The sequence below is a fragment of the Cyprinodon variegatus genome, unplaced genomic scaffold (genome assembly GCF_000732505.1).
Source record: "Cyprinodon variegatus isolate N-32 unplaced genomic scaffold, C_variegatus-1.0 Scaffold1024, whole genome shotgun sequence".
Classification (NCBI taxonomy): Eukaryota; Metazoa; Chordata; class Actinopteri; order Cyprinodontiformes; family Cyprinodontidae; genus Cyprinodon; species Cyprinodon variegatus.
Genome location: NW_015151477.1, coordinates 174,490 through 196,196, shown reverse-complemented (window position 1 = coordinate 196,196; position 21,707 = coordinate 174,490). Strand labels below are relative to the sequence as shown.

Sequence of the window (21,707 nt, the reverse complement as noted above, 5' to 3'; positions counted from 1 at the left end):
GTGTGGTTCCAATATCAGCAGTTAACATCTTAATTACCGTATTATGACCTTTTAAATCTGTTTCATATTTGATCCGAATGGTATTTATATAAAATACTCAGAATTTTCTATTAAGTCGGGAAGAGAAAGTTGAATTTGGAGCATCACCCATTTAACAACTTCCGCATAAAATAAAAAAAAGAAGAAACAATCGCTTAAATCTCTGTTGTATTTTTTCTTTTTATTCTGCTAATATAACCTATTCAATTAGTACTGCTTGTCTAGATTTAAACTAAATAAAGATGTAAATGAGGTAAATCCTCCTGGTAGAACATTGCCTTCTTATTGAATGCCTCTCTAAAATGCTGATTTCCTTTTTTAGTTCATTACACGATCATTGTATAAAGCTATATCTCCTTTTAAAGCCAGCAAAGCAAAAGCTGTGTGTGGTGCGTAAAATCAAGGATGAAAGTATTTTCTTCTTCAGCATCTTTCGTTTAATACTGCTTTGCATCCCGAGTTTCATCCACTGGACTTGGTTTCCAAGATTCAAATCTTGGAAACTAAGTCCAGTGGATTTTTTGAACTTTTACGGACCAAACCTGGATGACTGAGAATCTTCATCAGCACTGCTTTGCATTGTTTTAAAATTTTAGGTAGAGGTATTTTAGGTAGGTGCCAGTTCTGTTTGATGGTCTGATCATTTTGTGTGTTCATTGGCAGTAGCATCAGAGCACATTTCTCTAATGTGATTTCACTGTCCTTTATAAAATATAGTTGCTGTTAGAGGATGCACTGTAGGCTGATAATGTTCATAGATTTAAAAAATATATTTTCAGATTCTTACATTCTCTATAATTTTAAATTTTAATGAATTTCTTATATAGGTTCTTGCACATGGTCAAAAATAAAAAAAATTTTATAATTGAAGACTTTACATATTTTAAGTGGAACTTTATTTCAAAAAGAGATATCGAAATGAGGAAAGTAAGCAACATGGATTGTATAAATATCTGTGCAACTAAAACAGGCACAGTGAGGCACTTTCCTGCCTTCTGCTGCCCTCCCCCTCAAAAAAACCCAAATCTGTTTATTATAAGCAGCTACAAAACTAAGAACATCATCTGCAGTCTTTCAATTTGCTTACATGTTATCATTCCATTCAACACAAGATTAAAAATTGATGTTACAAAATGAAACATAGCTGTCAACATGGAGTAAGAGGACCTGAAACAGTGGGACAGGCTCATTTATTTGCAGTTCAAACAGAAAATATTCTAAGTTTTGTTCTAGAAGCTGCTATTTAAAGTTATCTGAGGGTAAATAGAGGAAAGCATGCACAGCAAAGCAAATATGAGGGCAAAATGGGAAGAAAAAAAAATTCACACTAGCTAATGTTGAATCTTACTGAAACTAAAAATAAAATCTACTTATTAGACAAAACATTCTTCAGTGCTTTGGCCCAGAATCTCCCTGCACCATAATTACAGAACAATCAAAAATTTAATGACGGAGTTCACAAAATGCCTGTAATGCAGCTCGTTTTTAAAAAGGGGCACACATTGTGTAGTCGTAGTCCTCCCTCACCGAGTGCAGAGGGTGGATTGTGAGGATGACCCAGATTTTATTCATAATTTATGAAAATGTGAGCCCTGAATGTTTTGTTGTTGCAGCTGGAGTGTTGCATGTCTGTTAAGCTGTTGGAACATCTGCCAGCGCTTTAAAGAAAAATACACACTGCAGCACTATGTAACGTGTTTTATGAAAATGCACCTACTTTTTAAACAACCGGTTTCATGTATCACATCACTATTTGAATTTACACCGAGCCACTTTCTGAATACATTCATCTTCTGGCAAAGATAAGCACAGCAACATCAACAGATACCCATAAAACTCCACCTTTCTGCTTCAAACACACTCATCCTCTGTGAGGAACCATCAGAACCAGGTTCTGTAACGGCATCAGCCACTATTCTCATGGCTGACACCTCGTCGGCTCTTAAAGGAAAATAAATACGTATACAACATCATGGTAACACTGAAGAGTGGTTGGTGTTGTCTGCAGGTTTTAAACGCCCAGCTTGTTGGCGATGGTCATGAGCACTTTGAGGATGGGCATGAAGGCAGAGATCTCGCTGAAGTTGCTGCTGCTGACCACCTGAGTGTGGACCTCCAGGCCCCGCTGGTAGTTCTGGCTCGCTACGCAGCGACTGATCTCATGGAGTCCGCCCAGGATATTGTGAGAGAGCTAAAAAGGAAGGCAGTGTTTGCTTAGTTGTTTTTCATATCAAATTCAAGCTCTGAGTTTTTCTTTAAAAAGATTCCTATTTTACCAAGACTCAAATGACTTTGAGAATAAAGCTAAATTTTAACTGTAAATTTACAGAGTGTATTTTCTATGAAAAAGATAGATGGGTGTATTCAAAGACAGAATCAACAGATTATAACTGGGTGAAGCTAATGATAGGCGATTCTCAGAGAGCTGGAAGTTATTTTTTCAAAATAAAAAATTAAGGGAGCATGATGTAGAACAACTGTAAAAGTGAAAAAGGTGCATCTGTCCCACATTGTCCCTCATAAGCAATAAGCATCCTAGTTACCATATTAAATTTCTTTCTTTTGCAGATCTGTTCACCCTTTAACATACCTATATACAACAAAAATTCCTTACCCATGTAACGAAATTTCTCAGGTCAGAAACATGTTGCTTTACAGTGTTTGGTGATAAATACGTGGGTAAGCCGCATGGTTGACGTCACGTGCCGTAAATGCATGTGGTGTATTTCCTCCTTTAGCTTTATATGCCCTATAGTGCAAGGACACTAATAAATGTCTAAATCTTTTAGCCCTGCTGATCTTTTTATGTCAGTTTCGAAAAGGCTAATTTTAAACAAATGTTATCATGCATGCAAATGTTATTTCTCAGTCCCAAGCTTTAACTATGAGAATAAGTCATTAAAAAAAAAAATGCTACAGAAAATAAACTTCTGACATGTATCTTAAGTTCCGTTTGCTTTTTTCAATGAAAATTAGGAAGAAATATCATCGTCAATATCACGTGACGAAATGTTAATGATGTTTTTGTGACAGGAACTAAAATAAAATATATAATATTTATGGACAAATAAAAACAAGGCTAAATGTAGTTCACAAAAAAAAACTCTGCCAAAATCTCTCTTAATTTTTATTAACTAAAATGAGACAACAGGAAATAAGTTTCTAATGTTTATTCACGTTATATTTTTCTGTTTGCCTCACCAGTACGTCACACTGCTCAGAACGCCATTCTCTCAATCCCCTTTCTGAACTCACGCCATTATTCAGATGCAGTGGGGCAGATGAGTTTGAGTGAGTTGGATGTCTGGACAAACTTTAATTACAACCAAGTGGAAAACTAAACAGAATGTGTCGTGGAATAAGATGAGGACAAATGCGGCTGTAAAATAACCATGAATCTTAAAAGATCGTAAGATCTTCCATTATGAAATCGCGGTACGTTTACATTAACGTAACTTTCTTTTTTACTCAGACCAGCCTCGTGTTTGTGTGGGTGTGTGAAAAACATGCGGTGCATACAGGTACTTATGGGGACATTCAACTGATCCCCATAAGGTAAAGTTCTCTTCTTAGGGTTGGGTGCAGGTAAAGGACTAAGGTGTAGTTCAGTTTGGGCTGGGATTATGATAGTAATGGTTAGGTGAAGGGTTTAGGTTAGGCCGTATAAAATGAACGTAAGTCAATGAAATGTCCCCATAAATCCTGTAAACAAACTTGCTTCTATGTGTGTGCGAGAGAAACTATATTATTTTCCTGCATTGACAGCAAAACACATGGACATATGTAAATTAGCTCTAACTGGGCGCTGATTAGTTAAATGAGTTTGACTAGAAGAAGAATCTGGTTTCATCTATAATATACCTGGAAATTACAATATATTAATTGCATAACATAAAACAATTAAAAGTATGACTAAAACTAGACTAAAATGTCTGCAGTTTTCATTAACGAAAACTAGACTAAAATAGTTATGAGTTACTCTGACTAAAAAAGACAAAAATCCTTAAGTTTTCATTGACTTTAACTTAAATAAACAAAAGAGTTTCAATGTGAATAAAAGTGCTAAAAACTAAAATGACAGTTTGACACAAAGCATAGACTAAAAAACAACATTAGTGCCATTGCCATGGATGCAGTCTGATCGGCTTCAGTTAGTCTACGTCTCGCCTCTGGGAACATATTGATCACCTCAGACTGCCTGCTGACCTGGTTCTCTGAGCTGTGGAGCATCGGTTAGAAAATACGACCCTATGCTGCTCTCATTACCATTTACTCTGTTTAAACACAAATTAAATCCTTACCGACTGCTCTCTCAGCTTATCGTACAGGTTTCCCAAACGCTTTCCAGCATCATCAAGCTTCCGTTTTGTTTGCTGAAAAAGATTGACATGTTTTACCGCATAATATCCATTCATCCTCGCAGAGAACGCAGGCTACAAACTGATTATAAAAAACACTAGAACCAGGACACTGCCACATGCGGAGGACTTACAGGATCTCCTGCTGCCAGCTGGCAACGCTGAACTAAGCTATCAAAGGTGGTTTTCAGGACCATGTGTTCCGCTGGGATTTCCTTCTGTTCCACTCTTTCTGCTGGCAGCTGCTGGAGGAGCTGAGTGACAAATGTACACAAAAAAGAAGCTGATGACATTTTTGCAGAGCAGATAAGAGAGAATTCAGAAAAAGCCTCCATTGTTATGAAACAAACCTGCACACTGGGCTCCTGAGGGGCTCCAGGGGGGACCTGGGTGTGGTTCTGCGGCTGTGGAGCCTCCACTGGGAAACCCATTACAGGAGCAGTGATTGGGGCTGGTGGAGTGTAGTTGTCAGGGACCTGTAATCCACATTAAAAGTGTACATTTAAAACATACAAAATATATCTTCGGGTTAACTTTTCTGCTGCAATAAAAGGGTACATTTAATGCAGAGTTATAACCTTGTTATACATCAAGATAAGGGCTGCAACTAATGATTATTTTGCAAATAGATTATTCTGTCGATTTGAGACGTTGTGACACAGTAGATTGAAACTTGGTTTAAAATCCCAATTTTTGTGCCGCAAACAAAATAATTTCAAAAGTCTTTCATATCTTTATGTCAACTAAGGAACAAACAAAAAAACAAAACATGATATAAACAGGCAAACACAGAAAACGCTGCATAAGGCCTGGGTTCATAAGTGTGCACACCTTTGAACAAACACTGGTGCCAATTTAATTTAACACACTGAATCTGATTAACTTCAAATAAAGTTCAGTTCATTTGCATCCCACAGATAAAGAGCAAGGAGAAGAGTTGAAACAAGTATTACATTCTCACTACATTAGTCATTATTACCATACTCCTGGTCCACATAGACCCGTTTGTTAGTTGTTGTCTGTTGTGTTGACTTAAAAAAATCAAATCAGCAAACAACAAAAAACTATTTTCATACCAGTTTTTCCACCAAGTCGACTGGTAGAGCAGTGCACTGGCTAAAGGGTGCGGCACATTATAACATGACTGATCTGGCAGCTTTCCAGGTGACACACAACTTATACATCAAGTTCCACATGAGTGCCTAAGATGTCTTGACATGTGAATTACAAAACTTCCATTACTGGACGTGGATTTCCTTCTGATAAAGTTATTGTGTTGTTAATTTATTTTGACACCTTCATGTAGTTTTCTGGAGAAGAAATGCAACCATTTGAAAACTTTTTCGTAATCGCACATTTTAAAATCAAATCACTCCATTATTAAATACTGGTCATAATCCTGGTTATAAACTATTTTACCAAAATAGACACAAGGTCAGCCACTCCCTTTGGAACTACAAAGTGAGTGGTTGGAGCAGCAAAGCTTAGCCAAAATCTATATGGAAAAGAAAAGCCATTAAGAGAACGCTCAGGGTCCAAAAGGTTCACGGAAAGACTAAATGGAAAGTGTAAGGTAAAAAGAGGTATTTTTATTATTTAGTATATTCAGTTTGCAACTAAATCTGAGAGAAAATGTCGGTCTCCTAAAGTTAGCCGGGAATAAAACGATTAAAAGAATTTCTGCAAGTTTAAATGGACAAAAACTGTAAATTAAAGCCTGAAAAGTGTTTCAGCTGTTACACCCAAATACGTCATTTTTAATTTTTCCCTTTAACAAATTTGCACAAAATGTTTACATTAAAACCTGACATTTCAGAGTGCAATATCTGGTATTTTCAGGTTCAAAGCAAATCCTACATCAGATAAACTGTCATTACTTATCTCATAACAGTCACACTTAAGTGCTTACAGATGTGCCTGAAAACCTAAATCTAAACCCTCAAAAGATCCATCAGCTTTATTTATAAACACGAACATGAAGTTCTTTACTTCCTTATGACATTACTAAGAAAAAACCCCGTAATAAATACCTTCTTCTTTCTGGGTCCACCGCGTACCGTTGGTGGGTCATTCCAGCCTTCTTGTGGTCCTATGATAAAACGATTAGGAGATTAGCTAAAACATATTTAAAAAAAAAAAGTTTTAGCCAGAAGCAGGCAAACAAATATGCATATATATAAAGCTTCCTTCACTCATATTTAAAATGTTTAAAGTGAATATGTGAATACACCAGTCAGACAACTAACTGCTGTACTGGCTTGTCCACAGGTTTGTCTGCTGGTGAGATAAGGCGAAAAACAAATGTACTGCGTTTATGTAAAGAACTTGTATCCCCATTAACTTTTCCTAATTATAAATAAAAAAAAGTTCAAATAAAAGCAGAAAAAGGTGCAGAATATGACAGATCTCTCAGGATTTTCCTTAACTGAGTCCCATCCACCTTCCACCCAACTCTAAGCAGCTAATCTGTCCCTGTCGAACACCATCATCACAGCATTTTATTTTATTTTACCTTTATTTTACCAGGAAGTCCCTTGAGATAAAATCTATTTTTCGAGGGAGACCTGGCCAAGAGGCAGCAGTACAATAAGACATATAAAAACACATAAAAATAACATAATAAAATCAATCATAAACCCTATGATGCTGCTGCCACCATGCTGCCATTTTACTTCATGACCTACATTCATGGCCCTAAAAGTGGAACATTGCTTACTGTTGGACTAACATTAAACCCCAAATTAATACATTTAAGTGTGTATCTAAAATGTTTCAAAATGTGGAAGAAAAAAGAAAATCAAAATTATTTTCAGGCACTGTAGTAGCCACATCAACTCCCAACATTTTAACCTGGCAGATAAGCTTTCTGAGTCCCTTTTACTGGAATCGTTTTATCCTTTGGATTCACCAATTATCGCCTGACAAAGTGAAAGCATCATCTCAACCTGACTCTTTAGATTTCATGTGTGACCTATGCACCAAGGTTAGTCTACATAGCAACACACTGCAAGTCAAAACAACTTTTTTTCAGCACTCAGATTATCAGCGTTTATGCAAATCCAAACAGTTAAATAAGCCAAGATTCATCGGAAGCTTCCAGAACCTGTGATATGGTTTGATACTGGTACCCTGCAAAGGTAACAATATCAAAGTGAAGGTTAGAATACAAGCACTACATATGTTTAAGGTCAACAAATAACTGATTAAAATGTATTGACATAATATATCTACCCTTTCATTTTATAATTTATATCTCACTAAGGAAAAAACTACTAATAGCTAGAGATACACTTCAAAAATATTACACATTTCAAACAACTATTAGTACCCTTAAATAATACTTTGGTCAGAAGCTCTATCAAATTTTTTTTCGACTTGTGAACACACATCTAAGCACCATCAGGTCACAGTAATAACACTTTAGATGCAGTTACTGAATGAAAACTCACTGTTACCTACATTAAGTATCAGTGAAGAGAGATGGAGCACACAGGTGTAAGAATACACCTAAAAGGAAACTACATTCTGTGTAAAGTCAAGAGATGTCTGCGGTTGATTCAAGCTGTTAGAGAGTAGATATCAAAGTTCAGGAAATAATAAAAAGCTCAAAGTAATACAATACAAGGTTTTTTTTTTTTATCCTTGGCAGTTTTCAGTTTTGCCCTGGTACATGTTGGGAAATGTTCACAGCTGTTCAGAAATCGCTTAGCCTAAATTAAGAGCTACACTATATAAGGGATGCTGTTGTTTATTTTTATGGAGGACATGTTCTTTGCAATTTCTGTTTGTATTAAAACACTCTTTTTTGCCCATTTTTATGTCTTTGGTAATATAGTTATTAAAAAGAAGAAAATGTGTTAAGATCGCTGCCCAAACCCAGAAATAAGCCATAATCTTTACTACTAACTGTAAGAATATACAAAATAATTTCTAAATTTCAAAACCTAAATGGTATGCTTTAAATCTACAAAGAAGGGGTAAGTACAAGCAACGAAGAAACAAATGCAATTCAATAGCAAAGCGTAATCTTGTTTGAGCTGTGGAAACCGCTATATGCTCGATTTTCACCAAACGTATCACCTGGATGATCACACTCTGAATTCAGCCAAGGAAAATAACCTGCAAATTAAAAACGGTGTCACATCTGAATAGACGCATTGATGTCAGATATACTGTGTAGATCAGTTCTTTATGTTAAAACAGTTTGGTAAAACATAAAATAAAAACCAGATTAAAGGAATTAAAGTTCTTGCTGCAACATGATTCATTTTACCTGTAGGAGGAGGAGCAACAACAGGAGCCTGGAAGGGCTTTGCTGCAGGAGCTCCAGGACCTCCTTGTGGGTATCCAGCTCCCATAGGAGGGTAGGAACCAGACGCCATGGGAGGGGATGGGCCTTGGCTGTGGAAGCTGCCTGGGTACATGGGACCTGGGGCTCCTGGTTGCGAGCTGGGCGGCGTCATGCCTGAGGGTAAAGAGGTAGAGGGCACAAAGCCTATTGGGGGCACCCCTGGGCTCGGAGTGGGGGGTAGGCCTCCAGGGGTGGAGGATGAAGGGGGTAATGGAGGCCCTGATAAGCTTGCTGCTGGCATGGGCGGGCCTGTAGGAGAGAAGGGTCCACCAGTGGAAACAGGCTGAGGCTGGAATGGCTGATGAGAAGAGAAAGCTGAAAAAGTACAGAAATAGGAAATATTGATTTAAAATGCATCCATGTTTCTTCAATTTTCACATTTTATTATATTCCCCAAAACTAACATCAACATACTTTGAAATATAAAGGTATCACTCAACACAATGAATGACTTCATTGGGGAGCAAATGAAAAAGGGATACAGGGGTTTTAAATGTTTAGTCAGTACTTTATGGAACAACCTTTTGCTGAAAAGTCTTTAGTTGTTCTTATCAAAATAATTTGAGGTCAGTCAGATTAAATGCTGTGGCCTTAAACATGAATAGTTCTTCCAGGGATGTCCTCTACTTAGGTCAAACTATCTCACCCGATGTTTGAAACTTTGTGATAATAATGATGTAACTTCTAAAGGAAACTTTTGCAATGGATTATATTTAGAAATGAGGATGTAATGCATGCAAAATATTTTGGATTTTTATTTTGTTTAAAGCAATGCACTCCTTTCTGTTTTCTTTTCAAAAATGTCCCACTGAAATTTAGGGTTGTCACAGGACACAATGTTAAAAAGTGTTAGGGTATGTCATGGTTTGTCAGACCATTGTAAAGATTCTTTAAACCAAGGTGAAAGCTGTCAAACCTGGTGCTGCAGCAGGATGTTGCGGGTAGGGAGGTCTTACAACTGGGCGGGTGGAACTGGGTGGATGAACATGAGTGGAGGACGGCAGACCCGGGCCTGGGTTGGGTGGAGGGACTTGCGGAGTAAAAATCGATGGCATTGCAGGTTGTTGTTGGGTCGTCACCTGGGCTGGAGCAGATGGCTGGTACTGACTCTAAAATTAGTAAAAATAAAAGTCTTCAAAAAATTTTTTTGTTATCAGAAACAAATCTTTGACAAATCAACTTTTACCATAATTGGTGCTTTAGGTGCATGAGTTTGAGCTACAGAAATGGGGTTAGCTGTTGGCCCGCCGACCCTGTTGAAGGTATTTGAAGCCTGTTGTTGGGCAGCAGCCTCTCCCTGAGCATGAGACAGCCGGTCTCTCAGCATCCTGATCCCAGGCTATTGAGACAGAAATGATCATACACCCAGATTTAGAAATTCCAACTAAAAAAGGCTAAAAACTGGATTTAGAAGTGTTAAAATATGGCTCCCTACTTGGTCCGAGTTGTCAGGCAGATATGTCATTGCAGTTGCTAAGCTGCCCTCTGCAGCCAGTATGCCAGCATAGCAGGTTAGCTTCTCAGCCAGAATAGGACTCTGCACTGCTACTTCGCTGTTGCGGAGGCGCTCAATTGATTTTCGTAGCATCATTACTTTTTCAACCAGATCCTACAACAAAACATGCAATAATCACATGAATTCACATACATACACATCATTTTTTACAAACCCAGATTTCAGAGACAAGACAGAAAATGAGGTTGGATTTCGACCTGGAGATATTTTACATCTTTCTGAGCCAACTTATGGTGTGTTCACACACAATGTGTTTTAGGCGTCAAAGCATCTGATTTACATGCAAAGTCTAAGGGTGCAGCGGGACTTCCAAAGGATCGAGACCGGCATATGCAGGTGTCGTAGCGTCCAACACTGGATTTTAGAAATTTTAACTTTTGCCAAAGAAAAGCTGAACCAGGACTTTATGGGAGATGGATACTACATGCAAAAGGTTATCGCTTTTGCACAGCTGACTGCATATTAAGACTAAATAAATATAAAGGGGTTTAACTCCAAAGTTTAAAAAATAAAAAAGCTGGGAAAATGGATTGTTATATACAAAGAAAAGAGAGTGAGCTCTGATCATTATTGCTGCTCAAAGCATTTTTTATTAACCATGTAGAGCAGTTTATAAATACCTAAGTTAACAAAAAATTTTAAAATATGCCAACGATAAATATTTGATTGTATATTCTGTTAATTGTAGTTTTTTTGCACAAACCTTAAAAACTCTTTATGCCAAATTCTAGAACAGCAGCTGGAAATCCCCCCCAGGCGGGCAGCTTAGTGAGCTTTCAGTGGGGATTTCCCAGCGGTATGCTGGAGGTCTGGAGCTCCAAAGCAGAACTGCATACTTTAGTAGGATCATAATCCTAATGAACTGACTGCACAGCTGGTGTTTCGAGGTGGACTTTCTTACTAAAAATATATTAAAACAATTTTTTAAACTCATCTCAGTAAATAAAGCCAAGCTGTTTTCTAGCTTGTAGCTACAGAAAGAGCAGATAAACAACCAGAGTGCAGAGAATCCAGAGCCGATGTTTGATCCAGTGTCAAAATTTCAGCCTTTTTGAAGCCCAGATCGCATTCGATGTGAACGCACCTTTAGATCAAAGCTATTTTAAATTCTTTTAAAATGTCTCAACTGAACTATTCCCCACTAAAATGATTGCAGATCGAAATTCCCCAATAAATCTGAACTTATACCTCCAGCCCAAGAGGAGAAGAGCAGTCTCTGTGCAAGGCCCAGCACTCCACTAGCTTTTCAATGTTTCCCGAGCAGATGTAACATAGACAGGCCTGCAGGCAGCGCTTCTCTGTGCCCTCGTGCTCCAACCGGTTTCCCAGGGTATCTTGCAGGACAAATGAGAAAATACCCAAATAATAAATGCAGGAGAAAGGTTAAATAGAGCAAGAACAGACACAGGCTGATGTTAGTGAGAAAGTCAAACAAACAGTCCACAAGAAACAAGACAAGCTATAACTTGACTCATACATCAATTAAAAAGTTTATCTTACCACAAAAACAAGCAAAGTCTTCTGGATGAGCGTAAGTCAGTAGAGCAGCGAGGGCCTCCTTCCAGTTGTCAAGCTCACAGTTCTGTACTATGTCTCTCCAGTTCTGGGTCACCACTGATGATATAAGCTGGAGTTTGATGGGAATAACATGAATGGTGATTTAGCAAAATATAAGTTTCTCTTGTGTCTGCATGACCTCAGCAACTGCATTTAGGTGATTTTAAGATAAGAATTATCAGAAAACGTATGTCAGTAAATCCCTTTATGAAGTAAAGCTTGTTCTATATAGACTGATTGCTACAGTGGCCGACAGGTACACAAGGCAAAAAGTTGAAAGGTGTTGCAAAAGCATTAATGATGCACAACTCCAAACCACAAAAACACAAAATAGCATAAAGCAACAGAAGAAGAAAAAATGCTGCAGTAGCAGAAACAATTCCACAATTTTAAAAATCCCTTTAATTTTTTCCTCATGTATTTTAAAAATGTTATAGAAAAGCAGCATTTTATATAGTTAAATATACTGCTGCACCATGTGACTCAGTGGTTGACACCCTCAAAGTGCTCTTCCCTTTTGACGAGTGAGTTTGCAGCTTTTTTAACTTGTTGTTTGTGGTATTTGCAGCATTTGCATCCATCTATATTCTGTTATTACAGCACTTTTCTATGACAGTTATTTTGTTGTTGTTTGTTTTATTTAAAGTTTAAATCAATAATGTGTTTGTTCCTGTTTTTGTCATTTACTGCCCGTTTCCACCTATTAGCCACAGTACATCAAACACAAACTTATTTAGGCTGCCTCCTTTTCTTTGTTAATCTTAATAAGTTTTATTTTTTCTCTTTTTAGCCTGCTCAGGTTTAAACTTTTTCCTTGCCTCAGCCATATCCAGTAGTCGAGCAGGTGGAAAAATGTATTCCTACCATTGAAATGCTGTTTTTTTGCTTGCTAAGGTATTTCTGCTGTGTCTTCTTGAGAAGATCCTCTCCACCGCTGATGGACAGCAAAATGGCTTCAGCATAGCGACCATCATTGAGACACAAATCAACAGCACCCTCGAAGTTACCAACCAGCAACGCCTGGCTTATCAAACCGTCAGTGTCTGTGCAAAAGATCAGCGTGGTTGTTATTAATCAGGTATGCAACAGAAACTACCATGATTACAGTCAACAGATAGAGCAACAAAGTAAAAAATATCCCTAAGTGCATTTGAATGAGAATAACTTTTACCACATGAAACAGGGATTTGGAAGGTGGAATTCTCCTTCGGAGTATGACTGAAGAAGTCTGCTGGTGAAATGGAGCCGGAGGTTCGAACATCAGCTGCAGCTTCATCTGACCTCTGGGGAAAAAAAATGTAGCTTTTATTTTTAAATAATCAGGAAATATGAAAGTTAAATGGACAGATGGGAGATCAGCTGACCTCAGTTGTTAAACGCTGCATCTTCTCCGCTAAATCTTTGGCATCAACTCCATGACCGTTGGACTGGAAATTCTTCCCCAAACATTTTGAAATCTACACAAACATAATACTTTAACAGCTACAACCCTAAATGACAAAATAAAAAATAGGTCAAGAATACCATGTAAAAGAGAAAAATACCTTTCTCTCCAATTCATCTTTGCTGAAACCCAAAAGTTTAAGGAATTTAATGCGGGCCTCGTCCTCAAAGTTCACCTGTGATCAAAAGAAGCAAAACATCAAACTGGCTGAAAGACTTAAGCTACATGTCAACATGAAGATACTCCTACCAGAAGGAACTTCCAAATGTCCTGTTCCGAATCGGACTTGGCGTTCTGAATCTTGGCCTGGCAGTAGTTGTTGAACGAACCCGACTGCAGCGCGGCCTGAAGCTCCCTGGAGCGCTGGAGGAACTCTGTCTCCGTGGTAACCTGGCTCACAAAGACCTGTCTGGGGAGAGGCTGGGGGCTCTGCGCCGGAGGAAGCTTTGGATTCTCAAAGGTTATCAGCTTTCCACCAAACTGACAAAACAAAAGCAAACCAAAATCAACAGTAAGAAAAAAAAAAACAAATAGAGTTAATCTACATACAAACAATTCTTGGCAAATGCTGTTATACAGCTTTAATAAGTGTAAATGTATTAATGTTCCAATCACTTATTCCAGTGGTTTGTGGGATTTTTATGCAATACAGATCAGTGCATAATCATGAAAATTTTTAAAAGGAATTTTTTTTTTTTTACTTAAATAAAATCAGAAAGGTCTGTCTTGCTTATGCATTTAGCACCCTTTATTTGATTGAAACCATCAAACAACATCCAAGGCAACCGACTATCTTCAGATGTCATGGGATGGGTAAACGGAAAGATATTTGCAAAACATCTAATCTACCGAGACATGGCGATTCATGAACTGATAGGCTGAGCCAGGAGAGCATTCATTAGACCAGCATGGAGACGCTGATATTAGCCCTTGAGAGGATGCAAAGATTCACGCTTCAGGCAGTAGGTTCTCTCAACAGGAAAACTATTAGTTATGGGGATTTTCTTTGACACACTTTCCTAGAAACACCATATTTATAAGCTGCACAACTACTTTGAACCCTTTTGCAGAAAGAAGTATTCTAACATTCGACTTACACCAAAGGAAGCTCCAACCGGCCTGCGCACCCATTTAGGTGGCTTCTTCAGAGGAGGGATGATGGTGTCCTGCACACTGGGCTGGGGAACTTGTAGAGGGGGCAGCACTTGTCCTGTCCCAAAGGGATCCATTGAATCAAATGAGGACGATATCTGTTAAAAAAAAAACAAAAAAAAAAACATTATTTGTTCAGATAAACATTGAATTCTAAATTCACTTAAACAACATGCAAAACTGGAAAAAACTTCCAGATTCTAAAAAGATATTTTAATCAGTTTTCTTCAGTACATCCAATGATAATGGTGATGGACAGGTGTTATGGAGGATTGCCAAAGTAAAGCCCCAGGAGGTACTCATTGCACTAATTCAGAGTACTTTCATTAGTCAGCATGTGTTGCTTTACACTAGCACCATCTTGTGGACAGAGAAACAAATGCAACAAAAGCTAGTAATCACCATATCAGCGGTGCTTTGCTGCTGAGCCTTCAAGCTCCCTCCCATCACAGAGTAAACTGTGATTCTCCCATCAAATGATGCTGTTGAAAGGAGGGCTGGATTCCTGGGGCACCACTGCACATCAAAACACCACTGGTTTGTCGTTGGAAGCTCATAAATGACCTAAAATAAAAGAAATACTCCAATGAGCATCAATGTGTTGGGGAGAGATAATTTAGATATGACATATAAGCAAGTGAAAATCTCTCAGACCTCTCCAGTGTTTGGATTCCAGCAGAGGATCCTGTTGTCTTTAGCACTACTCAAAAGGAGCTCTGAATCAGCCTGGCTCCAAGAAATGGACAAAATTCCTCTGGAAGAAAAACATTCAAGACACTCTGAAATAGTTGAGCAAATATATACATATGTGAACAAGAGAAAAATCTTTAACAGTTCTACCGTTTGTGGTTTTCAAGCACTTTAAGGGGAGACGTGGCAAAACGAAGGTCCCACATTTGAATGACTGGCAGTCGGTCATCTTCCGAAGCCAATACCAACTGGGTGGCCACATCAGGGTGCCACAGCATTCCTGAACAGTGCATCTGAAATCACAGAACAGATAGGACTTAAATCACAACACCAATTTATCATCAAGCAGTTTTATCATTTTCCAGAAAAAAAAAAAAAAAAGAGAGATGATCAGAAATAAAAACTTTAAGTACCATATATGTAGTCACAGAGTTACAAAGTCATAATGTTATATATTTCTAGTGTTTTACCTGCTGGGTATATTGCTATGAGTTGCAAACATTTAAAACACAAATTTCTGTCTTTCAGTAAATTTAAATATCACTTAACAATGGTTAAAACGTTAGCATTTTTAACAATGAAAGTCTATAAAGTATACACTTGAAAAACGATCTAGAAATAAGTAAAAAATTTTTAAATCAGGTGTATTTATCCTTAATTTGAGTAGGTAAATGAGATTATTTGCCAATGGAATTAGTATTTTTACTCTTAAAATAAGATAATTAGATAATATGCACTAGAAGTAAGACAATGGAATTGTGTTTTCTTATGTTAAGTGTAAATTGTCCTGCTCCATTGGCAAAATGTGTCTTTTACCTCCTCAATCCAAGAACAAATGCACTTATTTTAAGAAAAAAATTACTGAACTGGATATCCATGTTTTCCAGTGTAAAAATTCAATATTTGGCCTAAGTGTCTTATGCATGAATTACAGGGCAATCCACCTGTGGCACTGTACGTATGTTAAAGAAGCCCAGGTTGATTTAGTAGAGAGCTTTAGCTTGTCTGTAAATTTTGATTTATGGTTCAATGTTTTCCTGAAGAGAAAGATTGATGAAAACTAGCGATGAAGTCTGTTCATTATCAGGCTTTGTTACATTTAAATAAATAAAAATACATTAAGTAATAGTCTTTAAGTGGTTTAGGTCAGGTTAGTTTGAAGTAGCATGTCCATTATGTCCTCTTTCTGAAATCAAAATATTTAGGTAAGGAACAGTATGCTCCATTATTTCTATTGCAATAAAACAAAAACAAAAAATCAACAAAAGTACAATTAAATCACCAGATAAATATACACTATATAACAATTAAATTAAACACAATATAATTTAGTGGCAAATGTATATAACCAAAAACGAAAAAATGTGTCTTGTACTTGAACTAATGATTGGTGTTTCCAAAAAAAAAAAAAAAACAAAAATTCTAAAAAAAATAAGAAATACAACTAACTCTGTTGCTGTGATCACTGATCTTTATGATGGGCTCATTCTTCCTCAGGTCCCACACAACCGCTTTCCCACTAGGGTTAGCAGAAGCCATGATGTGCTGAACCTGCCTGTTCCAGGAAACAACACTGATGTCTTCAACAGGCTGAAACAAGAAAAGAGTTATGAAAAAAGTTTCTCAAATACCTTTTAATGAGAATTAACCTTAAAGTCAGGGAAATTTGGTAGCTATCATTTGTTATATCCTTTTATTGTAACAGAGCAAAACAGACACAAAAGCCAGCAGAGGTTTCTATCAGAATTTAGTTGTGAAACTTTCAGAATAGAGCATAAAACTGGCTGGAGATCTAGCATTTCAATTTAGTTTTGTTCTTATAAAGGTTATGAGATTATTATATATTTTTAAGGCTAGCGTATTTGTGACTTTTCTAGATATCAAAATCTTTTTAAAGAGGTACTGACCTGTGTTTTTGCTCCTGGAGTCATTGGGCTGCTGAAGTTATTTAGATCCCAGATGTATATTTCTGAGTCATTCGCTCCAGATGCAAGAAGATTATTCTGTGCAAGAAAACAACAGAAATAGAAAACTGTGGATTCTAGAAGATGAGTCCGTGGATAAACTGTCCATGATGGCATTAATGAAAGCATAGAATCTACCTGAAACGGATTGAAATCAAGTGCACGGACCGGTCCTGTATGTTTGTCAGACTGCCCGATTATTGCATCTGCACCAGAATTTATTATAGCCTCTGGATTATATACAGTCAATGTGCCATTTTCACTTCCGCCAACAACTCTCCCTCCGGTGCCATCTTCTCCAGTTCCAAAATTTACCCATACAATACTGTGCAACCTTGTGGAGCAAAATAAACAGGATGTTGAACTTATTATAACAACTATAAAGCCTGTAAAAGATCAAATGTCAGCTTGTACATGTGCAAAAACAACTGAGACATTCCTCTGAAAATAGTGGTGATATAAGACACTGGATCATGGAACTAAAACTATTGTATATTACAACTTCACTCAGCAGTTTGAGGAAAAAAAAAAAAAAGTGCAATATGTTCTTTATATTCAAAACTTATGTGCAACAAAAATTCAAAAGGCAGTACAGCTTGTGGCTGTAAAGTAAAAAGAAAATAAGAAAAAATAATAATGTTCCAGGGGTCTGGACAGTTTTCCTGTACTTAGTTTAAATATCTAAAAATCAATTTTTCAATTTAGTTCAAAAATACTTAATTACCGGTAGTTGAAAAGGGAAATTAAATGCATAATTTTATTGTCATAGCTGCCATAGTTATCTGTCATAGTAGACAGTTATGGCAGGCAATAGAAAAATTGTTTTGAAAACACACAGCTAAGCACAATCAGAAACAAATTGTTCTAAGCATTTGTTGATCGACTACAGAATTTGGAAATGTAGGATTAAAAATGAAAAAGATTAAATCATAGCGTACCTGTTTGGGGTGGGCAACGAACCTTTGAGCTGCATCTCCAGAGACGGATCAGCAAAATCCATCTCAAATATTTCTATAGCAGCTGTGGTGTTAAAAGAAGCATCAAGCTGTTGTGCTGATGTTCCTAAGGCCAGGTGGATAGGATGGTGTCCAGCAGGACTCCACGCCTGGTGGGCAGTCCTTTGAATTTCCTTCAGCCTCATATTCAACTACGTTGTTCAAGTTTCAAAGCCTGGGCAGACAATTCAACAACACTATATTACCTAAACAAAGTTAATAAAGCCAGCCAATGACAATCTAATATTTTCTTGTCTGTAAAACTGATAAACACATCAGAACTAGAGAAGCAACTGGTAGTTATTTTAGTGATTGACTAATGTATTGTCTTCATGAAAGTGATTAATCTAAAAACATAATTGTTGAGTAGATTAACATTCAACTTTTATTAAACATTTTAAATAAATTGTAAATAGCAAAACAAAACAAAAAACTAACCAACCAAGATCATTTTAGTTTAATAATATTAACTACTTTTATGATTAAGTAGCAAAGGGTTGCAAAAAGTTCTTGTAGATTTCCATTTTTACAAAAGTTGAACCAGCTGAAGCAAAATCAACACCACTTGATCCGTTTCGTATAAAATATATTTACAAAGGAGATTTCTTTTTATATTTAAAATTACTTTTTTATTATAAAGAGTTGACTAAATTTGTAATCTGAGTGGGTCCTTTTAGAAAAAGCCTCTTTTTTAGACACTATACTACAGCTGTGAGAATGTGATTGTATTACTGAATTATTTGACGATTATTTTGAATAATCAATTAATCACGATTAATCTAACCGTTTTAGCACAAAAAAAACAACAACAATACGATCAATAACAGAAATGTTGACACCTAAGGCATATAAACATGTACAGTATATTTATTTATTAATTGGATCAAGATAATTTTACTTATGAATGGCGGGATCAGTGTTAATTATCTATGGATGTAAATTAGGAGAGTTTGCCGACTATAGATATTATACTATACAAATTATAACAAGGTGAGGACTTTTGCAAAAACACAAAAAGTTCCACTTGGAGCTGCAGGGGGGGATCACGAAATTCTTGGTAATAGATATGAAACAAGACATAACAAAATTACGACAAGATACCAAAAATGAAAAGGGAAATGTAACATCAGTGGGTGAAAATGAAATTATCCTCTTATCATTCTTGCAAAAGAAAGTTAATTTCACTGTAGACAGCTAAGTTGAATGTATTTAATTTTACACTGTGGACCAGCACTGACAGAGGCCATTACACTGGAAAAAAAATGCAATTTCAAGTCATTTTTTTCTTAAAATAAGTGCGTTTTTTCTTGAATTGAGAAGGTAAGTGTGAAACTTTGCCAATGAAACAAGACAATTTACATTTAAAATAAAAAAAAAAACAAAAAAAAAATAAGTGCGTTTTTTCTTGAATTGAGAAGGTAAGTGTGAAACTTTGCCAATGAAACAAGACAATTTACATTTAAAATAAGAAAAAAACAAAAAAAAAACAATTGCATTGTCTTATTTCAAGTGCATATTATCTAATAATCTTATTTTAAGAGTAGAAATACTCAATCTATTGGCAGATCATCTTATTTATCTGCCCAAAGCAAGGGTTAATACACTTAATTTAAGAAATGTTGACTTATTTCTAGATCATTTTTGCAGTGTAGCTCCATTTGTACATTTTTCACTTTGGTCTAGCTGTCTCATCCTTCAGTGTTACCTGCCAACGGAAATCCCTTTAAACCCCGTTTACTTCCTACAGCGAAAGGAAAGCTTCTGATAGAACCATTATCCCTTCATTACTTTAAGAGTTTTAGCTACATGCATATAGTTTGGAGCTTTAAACCCTACGAAGTTCCCAAACTTCTAAATTAAAATTTCCTCCTCTAATCTGACATGTAGCTAATGAGTTAGCATTTCACATGTAGCCTTAGCTTTCATAGTCTTAGCCTTACATGTCACATTGCAAGTTTCCATTAATATTAGATAATTTTTATAGATTTATGATTGAAATAGCTCTAAGCAAACAATAAATAAAACTGCCTTACAGATCGACGTGATACATTATATCCAGTTTCTATCCACACCCGATTTTGTTGTTGGTAGCTAGCTACTCGTTAGCCATCAAACCAAAAGCAAAGGAAACAGTTTTACTGAGAGCTATAAAACAATTTGTTAGTAAATTGGGTTTTAAAGAGCAACTTACGTAAACTGTCTGCTAAAAAAAGCTTGACAGTTCGCGTCCCCTGGCTCCAATTCTACTTTTCAGTCAAGCTAGCACTTCAGACCAAAGTGCTACTGTCGTGTTGTCACTAGGCTACGGTAGCCCACTAGGACATTTCTAAACGAACTCTTACATTTTGCCTAACGCCCTGACCCCATCAATCATCATCAAGATGATTCCAGCGTAGATTACATTTTAAGAATTTAAACTGTGATAAAAAAAATAAACCATTAAGATTTTTTTTTAATAAGCAAGATTAGTCCTTAAACGGAAAAAGAGAAAATGACAGACATTTTTGGAACACAAGTCTTTATTGTTTTCAGAAATATATGTACAACAGCTACATTGTATTTTCGGATTAGATTTCATAATTATTAACTTCCTCTGGTTGTTTTTCAGGATCTCCTCCTCTCTCCAAGTACAGGTTGTTGTAGGGATATTGCTTTGGAGCCTAAAACAAAATAAATGAAAATAAAGGCAATATTAAATACATAAAATAAAACATATTGGAGCATTTTTAAAACAGGAGTTTAACAAAAAAAAAATTAAATAAATAAAAACAACAAAAAGTGCATATTGATTAGGGGCTGCATGGTTTCTTTTCATTTTAGTAACATTAAAAACAACCTTCAATAAATTTAAAGATTAAAGCGAAAATTAGAAAGATGTGTTTTTAAGATTAGACAGCAAAATCAAATATCAACCCCCATTTTGACACTACCTAGCCTCTTCAATTCACCTCCAAACCCCATTTATTCAACTATCACTAAAATGAATCAAATCAGTAATACATTCTAAAGCATTAGCCACAGCATAGCATGAAACATTACTAAGTATTTAGTACAAAACCATTCTGTTTTTTTTTACAAAAAAGAGAAAATATGAGTGTATGCTTACAACAGGTTGATAGGATGGGAATTTCTCTCCAACGTAGAACATAAACAACATGAACCCGATGAAACCACACAGTTGTTTCCACATACTCGACCATGGCACCGGGGTTGGAGATGTGTCCACCCTGTTTCTGATGTACATATCGAAATCCCAGTGCATCTGAAACAATAACACATGCAGAAGAGAATACGTAATTAATTCTAATAAATCTTCAATTCCACAAAAAACAGCTTTTAGAGAACCTTTTTTTTTTTTTTGCATGACACTTAGATATTACTTCAAAGTCAGAAAGCAATACAGTATTTAAAATCGTAGGGAAACAGCTGTTCCAACCGTTGCATTTCCGAATTCTCCCGAGTGGTGCACGACTTTACACGAGTGAATAAAATGAATGTGATTGGGCCTTTATCAAGAGGGCAGGATTGTTGTGGTGGAAGGTTCGTAAGCAAGTTTGATTGTAGCCGGATTCTTGTAAGCATCTTGCTAACCAGTTAGAAACTTAGTGCAGGTAGGTTCCGAATGGGAAATTACATTGGGA

At 36.5% G+C, this 21,707-nt stretch overlaps 2 protein-coding genes across 4 annotated transcripts in view; both read right to left on the bottom strand.

The window, feature by feature from the left end:
- Nucleotides 1-1,210: 1,210 nt before the first annotated feature.
- Nucleotides 1,211-20,400, bottom strand: sec31b (SEC31 homolog B, COPII coat complex component). Of its 3 annotated transcripts, none has more exons than XM_015399572.1 (24): nucleotides 18,010-18,212; nucleotides 17,210-17,405; nucleotides 17,015-17,110; nucleotides 16,557-16,697; nucleotides 15,258-15,400; nucleotides 15,072-15,171; nucleotides 14,820-14,981; nucleotides 14,363-14,515; nucleotides 13,515-13,745; nucleotides 13,366-13,440; nucleotides 13,186-13,278; nucleotides 12,993-13,104; nucleotides 12,686-12,864; nucleotides 11,765-11,891; nucleotides 11,453-11,598; nucleotides 10,184-10,357; nucleotides 9,935-10,087; nucleotides 9,665-9,857; nucleotides 8,671-9,063; nucleotides 6,428-6,486; nucleotides 4,748-4,873; nucleotides 4,532-4,651; nucleotides 4,341-4,412; nucleotides 1,211-2,230 (listed from the first exon to the last, which is right to left on the bottom strand). In XM_015399572.1, the coding sequence occupies exons 1-24, from the start codon at nucleotides 18,210-18,212 to the stop codon at nucleotides 2,051-2,053; spliced, it is 3,627 nt and encodes a 1,208-aa protein (XP_015255058.1). In that variant the 3' UTR covers nucleotides 1,211-2,050. The 3 variants fall into 3 exon arrangements, with proteins under 3 accessions (XP_015255058.1, XP_015255057.1, XP_015255056.1); XM_015399570.1 differs by adding an exon at nucleotides 20,258-20,400 and having other exon boundaries at nucleotides 2,051-2,230; nucleotides 4,532-4,873; nucleotides 18,010-18,241; XM_015399571.1 differs by having other exon boundaries at nucleotides 4,532-4,873.
- Nucleotides 20,401-20,591: 191 nt separating this feature from the next.
- The window catches only part of ndufb8 (NADH:ubiquinone oxidoreductase subunit B8), a 4,661-nt gene continuing 3,545 nt past the window's right edge, over nucleotides 20,592-21,707 (bottom strand). The window contains exons 4-5 of the mRNA XM_015399568.1: nucleotides 21,173-21,328; nucleotides 20,592-20,726 (exon numbers count right to left, since the gene is read on the bottom strand). Of these exons, the coding sequence (XP_015255054.1) occupies nucleotides 20,634-20,726; nucleotides 21,173-21,328 (249 nt within the window). The 3' untranslated portion in view covers nucleotides 20,592-20,633. The remainder of the gene's footprint in view (nucleotides 20,727-21,172; nucleotides 21,329-21,707) is intronic.

Coding starts and splice junctions, on each gene's coding strand:
- sec31b (XM_015399570.1), bottom strand. CDS start 18,212: ATGAGGCTGAAGGAAATTCAAAGGACTGCCCACCAGGCGTGGAGTCCT. Junction 4,413..4,531: donor AGCTGGCAGCAGGAGATCCT/GTAAGTCCTCCG, acceptor AATCTTTTTCAG/CAAACAAAACGGAAGCTTGA. Junction 2,231..4,340: donor ATAAGCTGAGAGAGCAGTCG/GTAAGGATTTAA, acceptor CTTCCTTTTTAG/CTCTCTCACAATATCCTGGG.